This window comes from Vipera ursinii (genome assembly GCF_947247035.1).
Source record: "Vipera ursinii genome assembly, chromosome: 2".
Classification (NCBI taxonomy): Eukaryota; Metazoa; Chordata; class Lepidosauria; order Squamata; family Viperidae; genus Vipera; species Vipera ursinii.
Window position 1 is genome coordinate 28,016,843 of NC_139513.1, and position 21,031 is coordinate 28,037,873.

The 21,031-nt window shown below is 40.6% G+C and overlaps 1 protein-coding gene across 1 annotated transcript; it reads left to right on the plus strand.

The window, feature by feature from the left end:
- The first annotated feature begins 7,059 nt into the window (after positions 1-7,059).
- On the plus strand, positions 7,060-21,015 carry DALRD3 (DALR anticodon binding domain containing 3). The gene is made up of 13 exons (XM_083356994.1): positions 7,060-7,298; positions 9,318-9,616; positions 9,919-10,184; positions 10,982-11,040; positions 11,133-11,258; positions 11,842-11,912; positions 13,002-13,060; positions 13,994-14,076; positions 15,133-15,256; positions 17,627-17,685; positions 18,365-18,478; positions 18,857-18,925; positions 20,462-21,015. The coding sequence occupies exons 1-13, from the start codon at positions 7,110-7,112 to the stop codon at positions 20,579-20,581; spliced, it is 1,638 nt and encodes a 545-aa protein (XP_083213120.1). The 5' UTR covers positions 7,060-7,109; the 3' UTR covers positions 20,582-21,015.
- The last annotated feature ends 16 nt before the right edge of the window (positions 21,016-21,031 follow it).

Consider the following 21,031-nt stretch of genomic DNA (forward strand, 5'->3'; position numbering starts at 1 on the left):
TGTGATGAGAAGGAATCCTGAGGGTAGAAATGTCTTCAGGGTTATTCCACTTGATAATTTTTCTTCATGGATGACATTTGAACATTTTTTTCTTCCCCAAACAAATTGAGATGATCCTAAAGAAAAACAGTCCAGTTGCCTCTTGAAAAAGCACCTTTGGGACAACCATGATGTGGATGACTGAGAATCTCCATAGACAAATTGAGATGATGAGAGATAAAACTGTTAACTCCCCAAATTTGTAATAATGCCGCTTGCCCCCCCCCCCCCGAAAGCCCTAATAAGCAGGCATATACATAGAATGAAGGCTATTGCTAAGCACATTGATTTGTGCTTTAGATTGTAAGCCGCCCTGAGTCTTCGGAGAAGGGCGGGATATAAATGGGATTAAAAAAAATGGAAGGCATTTCTGCCCATTTGAGGGGGGGGGAATCAGAAGGTATAGACTGAAAGGCCCTTGGGCAAACTCTAGCCCAGGGGTAGGCAACCTCGGCTCTTTGATGACTCATGGACTTCAACTCCCAGAATTCCTGAGCCAGCTTGGCTGGCTCAGGAATTCTGGGAGTTGAAGTACATGAGTCATCAAAGAGCCGAGGTTGCCTAGCCCAATGGGAACTGGGAGGAGGGCTTTTTTTTTCCAATCTTCGACTGTGTTGTCATTAAATTAGATTTAATGCCAAGGTATGTGCTTCAGATTAGCCTTGTTGAGTTTGGTGTTTTCCAAATGGATTGAATGCTATCTTCCTGGCTGTAAAATGAGGTCTGATACCTCTGGTGGACATTAAGTTGGGGTAAGTAGCCTCAAATCCTCATGTGGGAAAAGCATGCCTTTTTTTTTAATAGATGATTTGTTGGGCTTCTCAAGTCAAATTACTCATTGCAACAGATCCAGAACGTTTTTTTTCAGTGTCTGCCTTTTTATTTGACGTATTTCATTAGTGTTGCTTCTCTTCTTAGGAATAGGTAGACAAGGCAAAAAGCAGGAAGAGGGATGCGTGCATGTGGGAACACCTCCATCGTGAATCAGATATCTAGATGCTCAGGTCTGGAGGAAGATTCGGGAGGAGAAATTGCCAAGGAATGACACGATCACTCCCGCTGAGCGAGTGGACACAGAGCCACGGGGCTGTCGTGTCTGTCCTGAGCTTTTTCCAAGATCCCAGATGAGCCCATGAAAGGGACTGGAAGCATCTGCTGTTGTGAGATGCTATTTGTGTCTGGTCTCTTATTTACAATAGTTCTAATCCCAGTAGAATAACTGGGAACAAAGAGATTGTGTTTAGACAACACTCAGTTAATCTGTTGCTCATTTGTATACTACCCTGAACCATATACCAATAAATTGCATTTTAGCCTAATGGGTTAACAGAGTTGTCATAGCCGCCAAGAATAGATATACTGTAATTTTCCCTACCGTCATTTCCATATTGATGTTTTTTAGCATCTTAACGGTGTTACTGGTAGTCCTTGACTTAAGTTAAAATGGTGTTGAAAAAAGTAACTTAGAACCCATCCTCAAAAGTTACAACCATCTCATTACCCCTGTGATCACAATTGCAATTTGGGTGCTTGGTAACCACCTTGCCTTTATGATAGGTGCAGCGTCCTGCGGTCACATTATGATTTGTGACCTTCCCAACCAACTTCCAATAAGCAATAAATTGGAGTTGCTTAATGACCACATGATGATTTACTTAACAATCACATGATTTGCTTAATGACTGCCATAAAAAAATGGTAGTAAAATCAGGTCTGGTAATGTGATGTTTAATGACCAAATCACTTAGCAATTGACCATAATACTATAATGCTGACTTTTATAATTGATTCATCACCACAGCATTAAATGATGTTATAAAGTGGAATAGCCTCAAATTGCGTAATGTTACACAAAAGGAAAAGAGAAGGAAAAACCTTAAGGGTTTTACACTTTGGATGTGCCCAAGGCAATTTCTAGCATCTTAACATTAATATTATATAGCATGAAGTAGGGAACTTTAATGTTTTATAAGAAAATATTATTACAGTGTAGACAATTCATTATTGGTTTAAAAGCAAAAGCATAAACAAATGGTTGGGGTAATAAATTGGTTAAATGTTTAAACAAATATATCTTAAGTTTTCCTACTTATTCTGACTGGTGTATACATAGGCCAAAATGGGAATTATCTTGTAACATTACCGTTTGCTAATAAAATACTTATATTAAAGGGTAAACATTGATTATTTTAGGTTTGCATATAGGAGTGGGGAATCAAACATTTTTGTAAATGACATGATGTACACCTGTAAATAAAAATGGTCCAGATTCTCCATGTTTCTGAAATCATGAAATTATAAACAGGAATTCCTGCCCTGATATCTTCCAGGTGCATTGAATATCAACACCCATCATTTTAATAATTTGACCACGCCAGACAAGTGGTAAGTAACCATGCAGTGCTATCTTTTACCCAAATAGAGTATTGGTGAAATTACCCCAAAATTATTTGCTTTGATGGTTTCCATGGCAGGACTCCAGTTTGAGACCATTATCCAGCCTTGTCTTTTAACTGGAAAAATTGGCAGAGTGAGGTTTGTGGATAAAATAATATGAATGCTTATTATTGGCTGCCACGTTCCCATAACAGCTATTTATGTTAGTACCTCCGATCTTAAAACGCTGATTTAGAACCCATTTTTATGGGGCCAGATTTGGCTATGAACCAATTGCATTTTTGCCCAGGGTGCTACGGTCATGGGGGCGTCAGCCCTTCCATTGTACAAAAGGTAGCAGTAGCTAAGGTGGCAGATGCTAAGGATGGAATAAAGAATGGTAACGACTGGGCAGAACGAGAGAAGCAACATTGTGGTGAAAGAGTCATGACTTAGAAAAGTCAGTCTGCTGCCATCTTCCATTAGTGGTGGTTTTTATCTTTCCAACGGTTCAGATTATATGAGTTAATGAAATTTATGGAAAAAGGCTGTTCTCTACCCTTGGACACCTCTCCAGTTGAAGCAAAAGGAACTCAAGATGGCGTTAAGTGTTACTGTTTCTGGACTCAGACTGAGGAACCAATTTCCTTTGTGCATTTATTCAGAAACGGACACGTCCCACTAAGTTTACTAATCACGCACAGGATTGTGGTATAAATGGGAACTGAACAGCAGCTATCAGTAATAGAATAATAATACAATATTGTTAAGGTAATAATAAAGTTTTGTTAATTGCATTTTAGATACACGATTATCCATTTTGAAAATGTAAGACGAAACTTGGCATTTTTAAAAGATGAGAACAATCCAAACTTATCTGTACTAGGGCCTCAGGTGGCAGCATTATGTCAGCGGGCTAACTCTTCTACTCGACACTTGCAATAGTTTTCATTGCTGCAACCATCCGCATGTCACACCCCCTCCCCCAAAAGGATGCCAGTTATGAGCATGCAGAGAAGGACTGAACACCCAACATCTTCCACCACTGCTGACAGTCAGTAGTTGGTCTGGGGTAAGCAGGAAATCTCAGATCATCTCTTGACTGTGGATGGTGTAGGGGAATTTCTTCCCCTTTTCTTGTTAGTGTCTCACAACCGAAAGAAAAACAGTGAAATAAGAATGGAGAACTTGAATGAAATTATCTGTGAACTCGGTGCTAAAAAATAAAAATAAAACATGTATTGCTGATCAAAAAAAGCCTGAAATTTGTGATTTATCTTTTTTCAAGTGAATCAGAACTCTGCATCCTGATTGGTAACAATATTTTTGCTTCTGCTATTTATGGGGGAAATGTAGCACAGAGAATTTTCCATAGTGGAAAATTATCATCTTCGTTGACTTGTATTCCCCAGCACTGTACACACATGTGCGTGCGCGTGCATGCACACACAAACATCCCCTGCTGGTGTTAACTCATAAACTTTTAAATTTATTTGCATTCCTTAAGGTTAAAAATACAAAAAGGAAGAAAAGGACTCATAATGCTGAATTTACAGGCAGTGCAAATCGAATGAAAAACTTTGGGGATGACTCTCCTATCCTTTCCAAATATTGCTAGTTTTCATAGTCCTAAAAACAAATGATTGGCAAGCCATTTCTGAAATCTTGCTAAGAAAACTGCAGGGACTTGTTCATACAATTGCCAGAAATCAGCACTGAGTCAAAGAAAACAAAAAAAGAGAAATAAAAATGATTAAATACATAAGCAATCCTATCCAACCAAATGTCGGTTCTGTCTCAGGCTTGCCTACTTTTAGGTGTGCATTCCTGGGTTGTTATTCAAATGCATTCATGCACCAGAAATCTATTGCTTTCACTTATTCTAATTCTGCTTGCTCTGAAGAGCTGAATGCCAAGCAAGACTGAAATATGGTGGCAAAAACCCTTTACACATTCAGTGAGTGTGGTGTTTGAAATATCTAGCAATACTGTACATGGAGAATATCCCTTTAATTGGCAAGGAAGAGCTGATTAGGTGGAGAAAATAAGATGAGCACCCTATTTTCTCAGCCTTGTGTCCAAGAAGGAGAAGGAATTCTGGCTTTCAGAAACAAGCTACTAAAGCAATAATTAATTCACTTGATGAATTTTGAAAGCTGTGAAAGAAAGGTTTAATTTGATATCTGGATTTGAAACTATGCTTTTGGAATTGGGGCCACTGGAGAAAAGTAGAAAACGAGAGAAGAGGTTTGGATCCCTTAGATCAGGAATTTCTTATTTTGGCCTCAATAGTTGAGTGTTTTTAAAGGATTAGTTTAATCAAAAAGGAATCTTAAAAAGCATCATAAAGTGCTGACTATACATGAAAATTTATTTGCACATATGGTTTTAAAAATGAAGCGGCCAAGGCCATGTAAGAGACAAAACAAAAGATTGCTGTTGAGATCAAAGAGGCTCAGCAAGTATAATCTTTCTTCCCTCTGTGTGTCTGATAAGCTGTAACCAAGAAAAAAAAAATAAAAGCAATATGTATCTTTTTCTGCTAGGAAAAAAAAGCAGAAAGAGAAGTGGATGCTTATAATCCACTTGATGGCTTTGTCTTTTTGTGGCATGCTCCTTCAAATATTCTGGACAGTTCGTGCTTTGCCTTGCTTTGCTGCCCAAATGTTGCTAAAGCCTCAGTTTCCTTCAAATAGAACTTGGCTTGTAATAATTACATCAATAAACCAGTTGTTTTCTCAAGAACCAAATTGAAGTGGTTTGTCATTGTCTTCTGGAAAATATTTTGGATTTCCCAAGCCAGCCCCCTATTGGTCCAAATTCTATTTGACCAAGCTGAGCTTTCTTCAAAATTATTCAAGGCCAGCTAGGTGCTGTCCCAGATCACTCCCATAAATATGTCTCATTTCATGCACGTTGTGTTTCCACAGGCCTATCTCCAGTAAAAGACCCAAAAGCAAACTTACATGATGAATTAATGGACATTATTAACTAGGCCAATAGCATCAAAGAAGAAGGACAACTTTATATGTTGCTCTTTGTTGGTCATCTGTGAGGATTATGTAGCAGAAAAAGATACACTTACAAGTATTACCATTATATGGCCACTCATCTTTGAATGGCTAAAAGCTTAAAGACAACAATGATGAAAATATATCAAATAACTATACAAAATGTCACAAAGGATTGAGGTCTTTGGTAATTCAAAAAACTTCAAATATAGAAATCCAGTGCAGATACATATGGTGCAGAGCTTTGGATATTCAATAAAAATATGAAATATACAAACAAAAACTATTTTATTATCCACATTGTATTACTTTTGGTCTAATAATGTTTTACTGTTGGTTTTGATAGCTTTCAAGTTTCCTTATGCTTCTTATGAATGAATCTACCTAATAAAAGATAATGCTTATGTGATCAAACCTATTCACACAAATCCATACAAATAGACACATTTCCACCTCAGAAAGACTTGATGGCCAAAAACATGCATTTGGAAACAATGTATGTAGTCCTCGACTTAACAACAGTTTGTTTAATGACTGTTTGAAGTTACAACGGCACTGAAAAAAGTGACTTGAGTTTTTCACACGACCATTACAGCATCCCCATGGTCACATGATCAAAATTCAGACACTTGGCAACTGACTCATTTATGATGGTTACAGTGTCCCTGGGTAACATGATTACCTTTTGCGACCTGACAAGCAAAGTCAATGGAAAAGTCACATTCACTTCACCATGTTACTAACTTAATTACTGCAGTGATTCATTTAACAACTGTGGCAAGTCGTAAAATGGGTCAAAATTCACTTAACAAATGTCTCACTTAGCAACAGAAATTTTGGGCTCAATTGTGGTCATAAGTCGAGGACTACCTGTATATGACTTATTAGCATGCTGAAATGAATAGCAGTGAAATGGCTTTTCTTGACTGAAATCTGATTATATATTCAGATCAGAGTATTAGTCCCTGCAAACTTACAATGCCGTGGGATATCTCAAAAGCGAGCACTTAACTGTGGCACAAAGTTTTCAAGACTAAAAAGTTAATAATGCAGCAAAGCCCATAAACGCCTGACCTGTATTTTCCGGTCTCATACCGTATAATATACAGGTTTCAGATATACGTTAGTCCTACATTGTGACTCAAACTTGGCTGCTCTCAGCTGTTTGGACTTCAACTCCCAGAATTCCCTAGCCACACATCTGAAAGCCGCCAAAGTTGAGAAACGTTGCATTAGCCCAGGGGTAGGCAACCTCGGCTCTTTTATGACTCCTGGACTTCAACTCCCAGAATTCCTGAGCCAGCAAGGCTGGCTCAGGCATTCTGGGAGTTGAAGTCCAGGAGTCATAAAAGAGCCGAGGTTGCCTACCTCTGCATTAGCCTAAGAAGCAGCACGACTTAGTATCTTCCAAGGAGAAAGAAAAACAGTACGAAATTGCGTATTGTTAGTCTATTTAAAAATTACATATGCAGAAGTAAACGGAGTAACTCCAAACCCACTTTCGAAGTACACGAATGAGAGTGGCAAAACACCCCGTTCTATACAGATTTCCCCCCCCCACTTTTCTTTCCCAACGTCACTTCCGTCAAGCTCGTGCAAGGGAAACCCCCTCAGTTCCTGCCCTCGCGAAGACTGTTGGACCGTAGAGTGGTTGTTTTTTTTTTTTCCTTCCCCTCTGTTGCTATGGAGACAGCCGACGGCCGGCTGCGCGTGTCAGAGACCTTGGAGGCATTCAACGCCGTTCTGAGAGGAAAGGCCGGAGATGGAGCTCGTGCCTCCGTTTGGTTCAAAGAGAGCAGCGCCCGAAATTTACGGAGCCGGGACTTCCTGGCCCCCAGGGCCGCTCTGAGGGCCATCTTCGCCAACGGACAGGTGGGGGGCGTGGCTAAAATGGGCGGGGCATTGAAGAGAGAGGGGCGGGCGGGCCGGCTGGCTAACCCAGTAGGACAGGGGTAGGCAACCTCGGCTCTTTTATGACTCGTGGACTTCAACTCCCAGAATTCCTGAGCCAGCTTGGCTGGCTCAGGAATTCTGGGAGTTGAAGTCCACGAGTCATAAAAGAGCCGAGGTTGCCTACCCCCTGCAGTAGGAGAAAAAAAAAAAAGCTGGAACGTTTATTAGTCGACGTGCGAATGAGTTACGTAGTTGCACCTGCCCGACCATGCCGGGTCGTCCAAAGGCGAAACAATGCGACCTAATGCATGGATGGGAGGCCATCAGGAAACCCTCGGGGTTGTAGGCTAGATTGGGAGTTGAAAAATCATCCCCGAGGAAGACAGAAATAAATTAGCGCTGTCTTTTTGCAAACGTAGTAGCTTGTTGTTGCCTCAAAACGTAGGCACTCTTGAGTTTGGCATGGAGCAGTGGGGCTAATGTCTCCTTAAGTAACACCAGCTGCCTGCAATTAGTGCAGGTTCGCATCCCACCAGGCTCAAGGTTGACTCAGCCTTCCATCCTTCCGAGGTAGGTAAAATGAGGACTTTGTAATAATTGTAATAATAAAGCTGACTTTGTAATAATGCCACTTGGGGGGGGGCGAAAGCCCTAATAAGCAGGCATATACATAGAATGAAGGCTATTGCTAAGCACATTTCATTTGTGCTTAGATTGTAAGCCGCCCTGAGTCTTTGGAGAAGGGCGGGATATAAATGGGAGTAAAATACATTAAAATAAAATAAAACTGAACCCTGGGTTTGAGAGGTTTTTGCAAAGAGGTGTCTTTGCCCACCTGAAAATACGAATCACCAAATCATTCAAGCCCAGCAAAAAGCATTTATTTAGGGGGGGGGAGAGAGAGCAGGTCAAGTCTTTATAGGGTACGGAAACAAATGATAGATATATTTGGTATATGTGATACCTCAGAAAGCAAGTGGTCAAGGCATTGATTCCCTGTGAGTTTTGAATAGTAGAAAAACAATTATTCTAGATGACAGCTATAAATGAGTACAAGCAAATCTGGAATATTGACAGTGTTACCAGTTTGGAGATTTTGGAAACAAATCAATAGCTTTTCATGGGAACCAAATTGATTTATCTATATTGTCATAACAGAGATTTGAGATTTTATAATTTCAGAAATTGGGCCCTAGAGGGAACTAAAAACTTCAGGCAGAAGAGGAAAAGGCGGGGGGGGGAGAGTTTCCTTTGGTTTTTGATCACAGGGATTTTCAAAATTGCACAAATATTCCAGGTTTTTTTTTAAAGAATGGGACCAGAAATTGTAGCTATAATGTAAGAAATGTCAGCAATGTTGTCTACTTCTATGGATAGACTATGTCCAACAGATGTTAATGAAGGAATGATAAATATAAAACAAACTTTGCCTGATGCAGAAATATTAGAACATTGGGTAATAAAAATTGAAATTAGCTAACCCAATATCCTTTTTAAAAGCTCTGCTGTAGTTGTGATGGCTTGATCCTTTGTCTCCTGGCACTCAAACCTGTCACGAGACTGCTGTCCTGTGGTCTCTTCATGAGGACCAGCCATCTGGAATACATGTGGGTAATCTCCCCATCTCCTCTTTATTCAGAGAGGTTGGAAGAATCTGTCTACTCACTGATTCTTCAATCTTTGCCTCAGTCATCATCCCCACTTTTTTTACACTTACACTTAATTCTTCCATCCACTGGAAATCCAAAATTCAAATGTATTTCTTAACAACATATGTTATGGTTTGTATAATGGAAATAGAATTAATTTATTTTCTTCTGGTTTCGTAAGAGAAACTAGTAGCCCTCATCTACAATGCCATTGTTGTGGCTTATTCTGGAGCTTTAAAGTGACAATATCTTCATTTCTAAGGTCTGACATGCTTTGTTTCTGATCTTGAACAACAAGCACCAGAAGGAAGTCAAATCTGCTTGTCTTTTGTGTTTTATATTGTAATAGGTTCCCAAAGACATTGTTGAGAGTATACTTTCACTGAAGTGCCCAGGAATGCCTCCCATTCACAGCTGTCAAACTGTTCCAGCTGGATTGACTGTGCAATTGGATAGACCAACGGTCTTTGAGCAGGTTCTGACAGCTCTTCCTGCATATACAAAGCTTCCTTTGACATCCCAGGGACCCTGCATCATCCTCAACTGTGTGCCTCTGCATGGGCAGAAAGAGCTGAAGTCACTCAGTCTGGGTCATCTGAGGGCCATCTTGGTCACTGACCACTTGGCAGGCCTGCTTCAAGCTCAAGGGTTAGTGAATGGAATGAGCCTTTTTTGTCAGTCACTTTACAGCTCAGGCTCTAAAAACACGTATGGCTTTCCTACTCCTCAAAAGTCCTTTCATTTTGGCTTGTCAAGAGATTTATGAGGTGCAAATTAGGTGCACTTCCATTGGCTCATGGCCCTTGAATCTCTCTATTATTCTATACATTAATGCAGAGCATAGTATCATTTTTCAGAGGATTTTCTGCCGTTTATATTAGCGGTAGCATGAACTCAATGATTGTGAGTTTGTTTGCTGTAGAATTCCTTTGTTTGTTTTGCACAAACAGAATACACGTGGAGCTGGTTCCAGCTTTTATCCATGAGGAAATCCATCAGTTCTTGCATCAGATACAAGTTGATTGGCCTTCTGGGTCAGAAGCCTCTCCAGTTCCTGAAGACATTCTGGCCTTGAAGGAAACCCTTTGCCAGTGTCCGTATACCACAATTATCCAGACAGACCAGGATGAAATTGTATGTAAACTGCACTTGAAAGAGTTCCTGGAGAAGCAAGAGGGACTAGAAGGCTACGACCCCAACTTGGATGTCTTTCTTGGTAAGTGGCTGATATTCCTTCAGGTAATATTTTTTTAAATATAAATTTTCTTGTTGATTTTCCAATATTACATTTATATCTTTCAGATAATATATGAACTGATTGATTATATGCCATCAAGTTGTTTTTTGACTCCTAGCAACCATAGAGATAGATTTTCTCCATGATGAATATAGAGAAATAGCATTATTATATCCATCCTTATGCAATAATCCTGCAAATTAGGTTACTGTGAACCCTTCAATTGTATGGATGGGACATTCAGGCTGAGATGACGACCTGCAGGATTTGATTTTAGTTGCATACTGCAATTCCTTCCAGAAAGCTTACAAAACAGCAATATATACAGTGTTAAACCATCACAAGAAAATAGTAATGCTCAGGAACAATAAACAAAGCAAGTAAAACAATATTTATTAAAAAAAATGGGTGGGTGGACTGGCAACCTGAAAGACAGTCTGTTCCTGCAGTATTTACTATTTTTCAAATGCTGAATGATTGGGAAGATTTTAAACTGTAAAGTTACCTCTCTTTGGGGTCTGAGTTCCATAATTGGAACGTGGTGGCTGAGAAAGCCCTAGTTTTTTACTTTCTTATTGTGAGCTAAATCCGGTCCTGCTCTACTGTTTATTGTCCAGATGGATGTTATATAAGGGAAAGGGTTACAGTTAGAGCTAGAGAGCATTTCAACTCCATATGACTCGGGGTAAAGAGTCCATGAAGCGAGACCTCCAGGATACATGTACATAGTGATTTCAGCCCGAGTGTCCTCTTGGTAATCTCCTTTCGGGTTTCAGTAACGGAAGAGAAGCTGTACCATGTGGCTGAGCTCCAGCGTGTGGCCCAGCAATGCACGGTGAGTAGATTGACAAAGGTTTGGCTCATGGTGGGTGGGAATAGCAGTCTTACCTGTCTATGTCTCTCTTGGGAACTGCTGTTCTTCTCCAGGAGGCTGTGCCAGGGGTTTGCTGCAGTATTGTGCATATTGTGAACAGCGAGGAGGCTTTTCAGCAGCAGAAGGTGGATCTGTTGTGGAGATTAGTAACACAGCCACAATCTTTCACAACTCACCAGGTATGGAATGGTGCGTCTTCTGGGAAGGGTTTTTATTATTATTATTACTATTTATTTTTGGTGCTTTCAAATCAATATTGACTCCTGTTAACTTCCTGTACAAGCTACTGCAGTTATCTTGGCAAAACTTTCATAAGTGCTTTGCCTTTGCCTTCTTCTTCCAATGGCTGAAAGAGAGTGGCTGGCCCAGTCGTCAACTGGCATTGTGCCTAAAGTAGAACTAGAACTCTCAGACTCCCTGTTGCTGGCCTGTTGCCTTAGCCACTGTCCCAAACTTACTTTGGGGAAGGATATACTGTATACAGTACAGCCAGACTTTCCCCACTCGATTGGATTGACTTAAAAAAAGATGACACACATTACTAAAGCTACCCTGTCCCGTGAATCATGCTCAGCCCATTCCAGCAACCCTGCTCTGTGACTTTTGCTAAGCGGTCCAGGTATCTTATCTACCCCCAAAACACCTATTCCTCTGTTACATGCCAACATCTTTTCATAAAAAGTGAAAAGCAATTTAATGATGGAAAGTAAATTTTGTCAGGAGATTGCTTGTGACCAGTGGTTGGTGTTTTTTATCTCTTAGAAACACCTCGTCTGTGGGCCTGTGAAAATTACCTGCACTGATTCTTGCATGAATGCTTTTCAGTACTACCAGTAAGTTCCCATTCTCGCTCATGATTTCAGCAGAAGTATCCCTTAATTCCACTTACGTCTCTTTTCCTTTAAGAAGGACCTCTTTTCCTTCCTGAACAAGCTGCTGGTAACACTTTTACTTGGATGCTCCAGAAAGTAAGGCGTGTCACAGCAGCTCACCAGGCAGAGCAATCCCCGTTTTACTGTCGGTTGACCTTGCCTGATTTGTGTAAATCTGTAACATTCTTGTACACGTTAAGAGTCCCCGAGAAGGCCCCTAGAAATGGAAAGACAGGTCTAGTAGTCTTGAGCTAGCAGGATAGTCCTGTGGGTGGGTAGAATTCACACTGAGACTTTTGGCAGAGCCAACCCAAAATGGCCGGGAGTTAAATTGTAAGCAGTGTGTAAAGACTTCTTCCTGGGGAAGTGACGGTTTTCCATCACATCAACTTTGGCAGCCAATAATTAAAAGAGACAATAGATATAAAAGAAAAATACTCTTTCCCCTTGACATAAATATTTCAGTATTTTGGTAAAAGAGAAGCATGTGCCTGGTCTGAGAAAATATCTTAAAGAGGCATTGGTGGGGACATCTTGGGAAGACTCCTCTTGGATCACAGAACTTAGACAAGGTGAATGGCAGCATCAGTTTTGAGCTGCGTCAGAGCTGTATCAGAGCCAGTTTAGAGAGCCCTGATCTGGAAAACACCGTCAGACAAGATAGTTGGGCCTAATAGTTAGCAGAAGATGGGCCAACAGTCCCACCCACCCCATTTAGGATAAGTAGGTGAAATGAGCTGGTCCAGGGCTGGGGTCCATTACATTACTGTGGTTGTACTTTTTTTTCTATTTCCATGTGTCTTAGCAACTATAGGTTGTTACAGTAGAATATAAAATAAAGGAAGAGCTGGGCCACAATGAAATGAATACTTGAAGGAAGGGAAATTCTTCCCGGAAGAATTCTTAAGCCCTGTTTTTTAACTATTGTAGAAGAAGAAGAAGAAGAGTTAACATTTCAGGAAATAGAAGGATACTTCATAATAAATTTACTGTTTGGAAAATAGCAGCAGTGATATTGTAGGCAGAGATCTTGTTGTTTCTAACTTGTAGACTACGACACTCCCAGATGTATAAAGCTTCAGTGCTGAAATACGGAGATCTCTCTAAAGGTAATTGTTCATCCTGCTATATATAATCATCATTTCCCTCTCATTTTATTGTGCTCCTTTTTGGAAATTGTGTCACCCATGAGAATAATGGTAATGTATCTTCTTGCTGGATGGTAACTTGTTTTAGTTAGAACAAGGGAAAATATCTGTAGCTACAAATATTCGCAAATATTGCAAGGGGAAAAATTTATTACTTATTTCATTTGTTAGATTTATGTCTCAGCTTTTCTCCAGGACAGAATTGACACCAATATATTATCCTCATAGCAGTTGTGTGAGGAATTGCTGTGTGCTAAGAGAATGTTTTTGGCCCAAATTTATCCAGTGTGCTTCTGTTCTTGATATGAACTTTTATGCAGCAATGAAAGGCTCAAAAGAACACATTATATAGAGAGATTCTGTTAACCTATTCATTAACTGCTTAAGCCAGGGGTCCTCAACCTTTGCTGGCTGAGGAATTCTGGGAGTTGAAGTCCACAAGTCTTAAAGTTGCCAAGTTCCCCTGGCTTAAGCATTACAAAGACAAATTTTCCTACTCATTTGCCTTGTTGCTCCGTGGTGAGGAGGGACCTGTCAGGGTTCTTCTTCTAAATTGTGATTGTTCTGTTCTATCTATCACATCCGACATTTCAGTTCTGTTAACTCTTCCATGGCTGTATATTGTCTTGAACCTAGACCTTGCCAGTCATACTTTCAGTTTCTCCCAACTGCTTGAAATACTTTCTTATGAGTCTTGTTGAATTTTTTAGTTTTTACATTCAACTTCAGAAAGAAATCAAAGGCTTCCCCTTCTAGATCCTCAATTGACTTTGGTGAGATTGTAGTCTATAAATCTGATTAATTAATAAAACAAATTATTGAGGGTTAAGTTCCATAGAAGGGTTTTTGTTTCATTTGTGATGAATTTTCTCTTTTTTCTGCCCTTTTTTGCAGATGCCTCATGGACCAAAGTAATCAGCGTACTGACATCAGCTGCTATCCGATTTGAGATGCTGAGTATAGTTCATCAGAATCAGGTAAGCAATGAGGGTCAGCCTCTTGAGTAGAAATAATAAGATTTCTGTGCTATAGAAAGGTAGAATAATTTTGGAAAACACACACATTCGTATTTAGAATAAGCATGCTGGATTATAAACACAACGTGGTCATAAACTTACCTAAATTTGCGTAATTATGTTGAATACAGAATTTGTTTATATTCCTGTATTCCAGATGAAACTGAACATGAATTAAGAGGAAAAGGAATGATATCTACCCTATTAGCTTTTCCTATCTTAAAGTTTTCTGGATAGAAACATTTTTGTTCTCATGCTATATATGGGATCATGGGAAATAACATTCATAACATCTAAAGGATCCACAAGGGGGAAGGCAGTGGTATATGGGACATTGAACAGAGATTGCTGTCACAAGTTGATGAATTTGGGGGGAAAACCAGCAAGTGAATCAATACAATGTCACTTCTTGGCAAAGAGCAATTTTAGCAATTACTTCAGGCTGCTGGATGTGTCATTGGCCTTCCCCAACCAGACTAGGCATCCTGGGAGCTTCAGTTCCAACATAGTTGGAGTCACCAGAAGGGAAAAGGCTGAATAAAAACAGTTTTTTATATAGACTGAATGGTGCCTTAATGCAGCAGAGCCCAACTAGTAGTTTGCATACTGTAGGTACGGTAGGATTGAGGGTAAGACACTGAAACTTCAAGTCTTCCTTGATAGGATCCTTGGTGGGATCTTCTCCTTGGTGGGATCTTCTCTGGCAGTCTGGGCCTAAAACAGAAAATACTGAGAACCGTGTCTGGAAGTTGAATCATGACAACTGGATTTTTATTCTGGTTGATTTGAAACTTTTTGCTGCTTATCCAAGAGGCTTATCCAGGAGGCTTCTTCAGTCTGATGAGAACTTAATCTTCATCAACCGTGAACCATGGCTACAGTATTTTCTTTTAATTCATTTCTCACAGTGGGACCTTGTTTTAGGGTAATCGATGGGCAAGATTACGGGGGCAGGATTCAGGATCTCACTGGCAGTGAGATCTCACTGCCAAGAAGAAATTATTTTTGTCCCCTCAGGTTTTCTTGGACGTAGAAGAAAGCAACATCTCTACGAAGGGGACCAAAGGCGGAGCTTTTGTGATGTATAATTGTGCTCGACTTGCCACGCTCTTCGAAACATACCAGAGATCAGTAGAAAAAGGTGAAGGTCTTGTCGGCTTGGGATGCTGGGTTCATCCACGTTTCGGCCTGGCTGAATTGGCCGTGTTTGCATTATTTCGAAAGAGTTTTGCATTAGATGTTCTACTCTATGTGTTTCTAAGATTGGGCTCCAAACAGAATAAAATACCAAAAAGAAAGTTATTGAATAAATATTGAGAAAATTGAAGAAAAAAAGATAGTGTTTCTTGTTAACAAAGACCCCTCAAAAGAACTGATAATTTCAGTTCTAATGGCTGCACCCTCTACATGGTCACGTGATTGCATTTTGGGCACTTGGCAACCGTTTGCAGCATCCTGCAGTCACGTAACCATAATTTTTTATGCTTTTTGCCGGTTTCCACCATTTGTTTCTAGTTTCTAGCAAAAAAAATAATAAAAATCATTGGATATAATGGATTCGATGAATGCTGCATTCGCTTAATGACTGCTGCCAAAAAGATCATAAAATCAGTCATGGTTGCATAGTGATCTACTTAACGACCACCATAATTCCAAACTCAATTACAGTGAAAACTCAAGGGATATGTGTATACTAGTCACTGTTCCTTCAAGCTTGCTGACCACCGAGAAATGGCAGTGGATGAACTCTCTTGAACCACCTGTTGTGAGTTTTTTTCCTGAGTCTTTGGGATTTCACTGAGGTTTAAAGGGTGTGGGGACTTTTTGTCCTTTTCTTACGAGGTAAGGAGGATAAAAAATAACACCTGGATATGGCTTAGTTGGCATATTTGATCAGTGTCTCGATTATAATTTAAACAGGTGACTCACTGCCAGGGATGTTTTAAATATAACAGGATCTCTAGACCTGGGCTTTTCAACTAGTGGTACGGGTACCACCTGTGGGTACATTGGCACCTGGCAGGTGGTATGTGTTGTGATTCAGGGTCAGCCTGTGGGTTCGGCAGTTGGGTCGGACGATTCAGAGGAGGAGGAGGGGGGTGTTGGAGAGCTTGCTGAGGATAGCCTTGAGGCTCCACAGAGCCCTCAGCCAGGCCCCTCTCATCTGGTTACTACGCAGACCCAGCTGTGTGAGCCTGACAGCGTGGATGAAGATGACCCACAGCTGGCCCTGTTCAAGGACACCCGACGCAGGAGGCAGTCAAGCAGGAGTAAACAGAGGAAGGCAATGGGGCACCTCGGAAGGAGGCAGAGAGAAGCCATGCCTTGAACTGTTTAAAAGGGGAATGTGTGGGAGGGCTGGTTTGCTGAAGGCAACCGTTTGAATAGCTCCTGTTTCATGGTTCGTGTTTTGTTTTGCTCTGTTTCCTTTTGTGTCCATAAATTTGGCAGGCTTAGATCCAGCCTCTTGCCTTCTTGTAAAGGGTTGTCCCTGCCTTTTCTGCAGGGCCAGTAGTAGGCTGGTACAGAACAGTATGCGACCATCCTAGAAAAGTGGTGACGGGGAAGGGGAATGAGCTGAACTGGTGGCAGCACCATGAGAGACGGCTGGAGCTGCAGGGCTGTCAGGGCTCAGTGGAAGCTCCTGGATCTGTGCTTCTTCGGGGCTGTCAGGGTTCAGCGGAAGCGCCAGGATCAGCGCCAGGCTTCAGCTGGAGCTCGGCACAGATCCTGGCGCTTCTGCTGAGCCCAGAAGAAGCGCCGATCAGCTGGAATGTTGCAGCATCTCCAGGGTCTTGTGATTTACATTCAGATGCTTGGCAACTGATTCATTTTTTTCAGTGCCATTGTAACTTCGAACAGTCAGTAAGTGAACTGTTGTAAGTCAAGGACTAACTGTACTTCATCACTTTTTCCCTTTTTGGGGGGGGTTCATCAAGTTTTTGACACCTTGCTAGGCGACTGGTGGTACTCGGATGTTGCCATATCCTAAAAGTGGTACAATGGGTGAAAAGATTGAAAAGCCCTGCTCTAGACTAGAGGACAACTCCTGGGGATGACTATCAAGAGATCTTGCTAATAAGTTGGGAACCAGATGATTCAGCCTCTGTCAAAGATGTTTATACTGGTGATAATATTTCTAACATACCATTACTTTCCTCCTTTCTGCAGGTGTTAGAACCCATCGCCTCTTTATCTTAATTGTTTACGTACAGCAGTATAAACATAGAGTGGTTTGCAATACAGACAGGCAATCTACAGTGCTTGTAAGAAATTTTTAAGTGTGCAAGTGGAGGAATTTGTAATAGAAAGCTTGCTAAGTTGCCCACAAATTGCAATGACTTGTTAGAGTACTTATAGATACGGAAGGAAACAGTGGATCCTACCACCAGGTCCTCACCAGTCTTCCACTCTGCCACTACAGTGCATTAACTAATTTTGTTTTCAACTCTGACTAATCTTACTACATTTCTTGTTTACTGTGGTGACTAATATCTGCCATCCAATTCAGGTCTGTATCCAGTCTTTCCCCAGTCTTCTGAACTGAACTACTCCTCTCTCAGGGAAGAGGTGAGCAAAGAATTGCAAAGACCCAAACCTGGAGACTTCTCTAGATTCATTTGAAGAATACAATGTGTTGGAAATGAAAAACTTCATTTTCAGGATAGAAGGTTGTTTTACCTAATTCCCCAAATAAAAACTAGGTCCCAGTAATTTGCCTTCCATGATCAGTCTGGTTTGTTATGTATATCACAGTAAGAGGGAACATCTATTGCACAGACATTGGCTGCTGAAGTGAAGTCTCCTTGGTTGATCATTTCCCTCATTTGTATATTATGATAAAAGTTTAAACGCAAAAAGATCATTTCCCTCCTAGTTTGCAATTTGAAACAGACCTTCCTTCCTTCCTTCCTTCCTTCCTTCCTTCCTTCCTTCCTTCCTTCCTTCCTTCCTTCCTTCCTTCCCTATAGCATATATGCAGTACCGCCACTCTTTTCCTCCATTCTCGAGCTTAAGCTGAGTGTTGAGAGAAAGATTGGTGATCCAGTACTTTATTCGTACATGGGAGTGGGAAGAATATATATAAATATTTTGGGAGGGAATCATGGTTTCCACTCTCCCCATCCTATTCACTGATGACCCCAATGAAGCCAGGTTGATGCTTCTACTTGCTAGATGCAATTTGGAAATAGCATTTGGAATGAATTCTGTTGGACAAACCCAATCCTCTGCTCTACGTTTTTCCTAGGGGGAATGGCTCTTGTTATTCAATAGTATCCTGCCTTTCCAGGAGGTCTTGACGCAGATAATGCAGTTCCTGCTCCCCAGTGGTGGGATAAGAATAACAGTTAGCACGGAGGCGGTAAGCTGAGACATTGCATGGCAAAATGTTATGGTTCCTTTCTCTTCCTTCATCTTGTTTGATTTTTTCAATGTGTTGGGGAACGATTATAGCATCTTATGCCAAACCTCAAACACGAATTGCTGCTGAAGTTCAGACTCCAGACAAGGGAGATAATTTTTCACTTGAGAAGCTGCTTTGATTGGGATAGTTATTAAATTCCTACGGTAGGCATTAGATTGCATCTGATTTAGTCTCTGTAATATCCAGTTAAAGCAGACCTCAGATAGCAGTTTTGGAGAAATGTTTAATCAACTCTTAGACACCAAATGGCAGCAACCTTCATTCTCCCAAGGTATTTGCACTAAGAGAAATGTAATTGTCTTGCTTTTGTTATAGATGTGTAAGTTCCTGATTCAGCTAAGCATGGATTTCAGTTCCTACTACAACCGAGTGCACATTCTAGGGGTAAGTGCTCTAGAAAGGTTATGAAGATATATAACATTCAGAATGTAAGTCCAAAAGGCACCATATAATGCCTCTCATTATAGTAAATAGAAAAAAAATGATGGGTTTACTGTAAGTCAATAAGAGACTTAAAGCACTATGAATAATTTAACCTGGCTTGTAAGTCCTGTTAACTATAGCTTGAAGACTCCTACAAACTGTTTATAAGATACAACTCCTTTTATCTCATTCCCAACCCACGATGGAGGAAGGCTGAGTTCATCCTTAGCTCTTCCAGTTTTAAAGTTGAGTTTAGAATTTTTTCCCAATACATGTCTTGGCATACAAATGGTCTATGACACTTCATGCACAATCTGGGTGATGTCATCTCCTCAGTATCTATGGACTATGGACACATCCTCTCCTGATGTTGTCCTTCATTGAGATTTTAGGTCCACTGCTGGGAAAAAAAACTAGACAGTTGGAAGGATTTGCCCGTGTAATGGGTCATCCGCTCTTTGCAAAGCAATATTCTGGTGGGCTTCGTATATACAGTGAGCTCCTTATATACAGTGGTATCCCAGTCTTTTGACTGCTAGACCTGTTGTTCAACAGGTGTAGAGTGGCTTTTCAAAAGAATGGTAAACCTTTATGTTAAAAAATAGAGGAGGGGAAATGCTGACCAATAGAGATTTATTGCTGAGTTTGTTCCTAATTAGTGTATTAAGCATTTTACTTCTGTCAAAAGGGATATTGTATGGCCATGTGTTTTTACTACTATTTGGAGGCAATCAAAGCTCAGTTATCAGGGCACAGCAAATCATGACTGCATTTTTTTTTTGCTGATTCAAGGATTGAAGGAATAAATATTAACATGGCTACGAGAAAGAGCCCTCTAGTACCAAGTGTGGCAGTTGGTGACAGCATTGATCTTGAAAAAAAATCCAAACCGCCACAGGCTGGTTCATAATTTAGATGGGAAACCACCCAACAATACCCAGGCTGTGGGCTAGATTTACTAAAAATGTAATATACTCAAGAAAAACAACAATATATTTTACAAACATTCTAATGAAGCTGATAGAATTTTGAGGACAAAAGGCTTAGATTTGTTCTTGACATTGTCCCCACAACATTATGTGAAAACTAGAAGCTTTTCTTAAATAGTAAGATTTCAACTGCCTTTACCATTTTTACAAGCGAATTGTTAACGTGTGGGAATCCTTTTCTTTGATGCGATGACAGCAATACCAATTTTTATACTCCAATAGCATTTTCCCTTCCTGTTGGCCAAAGGTCTCATAACGTTGGAAAGTCCCATAGCACAAAAGTGTCTTCTTACTGGTTACTAAAAATGAAATCCCCCCAATGATGGCTGTGTATTGTGTGAATCCGTCTCATTTCTGGATGGTGAAGTGTGTCTTTTCCAAGCACAGCCGCAGAAAGAAAGGAAAGAGAGAACAAGAAAGGATTTCATCCCTTTTTCTTCCCACCCTCAACTTCACGCAAAAAGAAAGCTGTATTTGTTGATCATTACAGTACTTCTGCCTCCAACAGGAACCACGTCCCCATTTATTCAGCCAGATGTTTGCCCGGCTGCAGCTGATGAGAGCTGTGAGGGAAGTGTTCCACAGTGCCCTGGCCACCTTCCACCTACCTCCTCTGAGTCAGATCTGATCAGATTGGTCTCAGACCTGTGCTTGGGAACTGCATCAGCCTCCCTTTGGTGAAGAGGGAGACTAGAGCGTGGAAACGTTACACTGAACTGACCAGTGAACAACTACTTAGTATATCCTTGCAGGATACCTATTTTGTTGCTGAAATGAATGCCCTGAATTGATAAAAACAGGAGATGTAAACTTCCTCTGAAATGATTCTGAAATTCTTGGGAGATAATGAATGCCAGTCATGGGACAGAGAAAGAGGCAAGTATTCTGTGTTCTGTTTCTGAAGCTTGTTTCAGATCGCACTGGGTTGAAACAGTGTTAAGAATCCTTATGCCGAACGAATCTACAGCTGATGGATGCAAATGACTGTTTACTTACATGTTTTTCAATTCTGCTCTAAAATTGGAAACATTTATTTTCATACAATAAAAACTGATGCCAGTAGCAGGGCAAGAGTGTG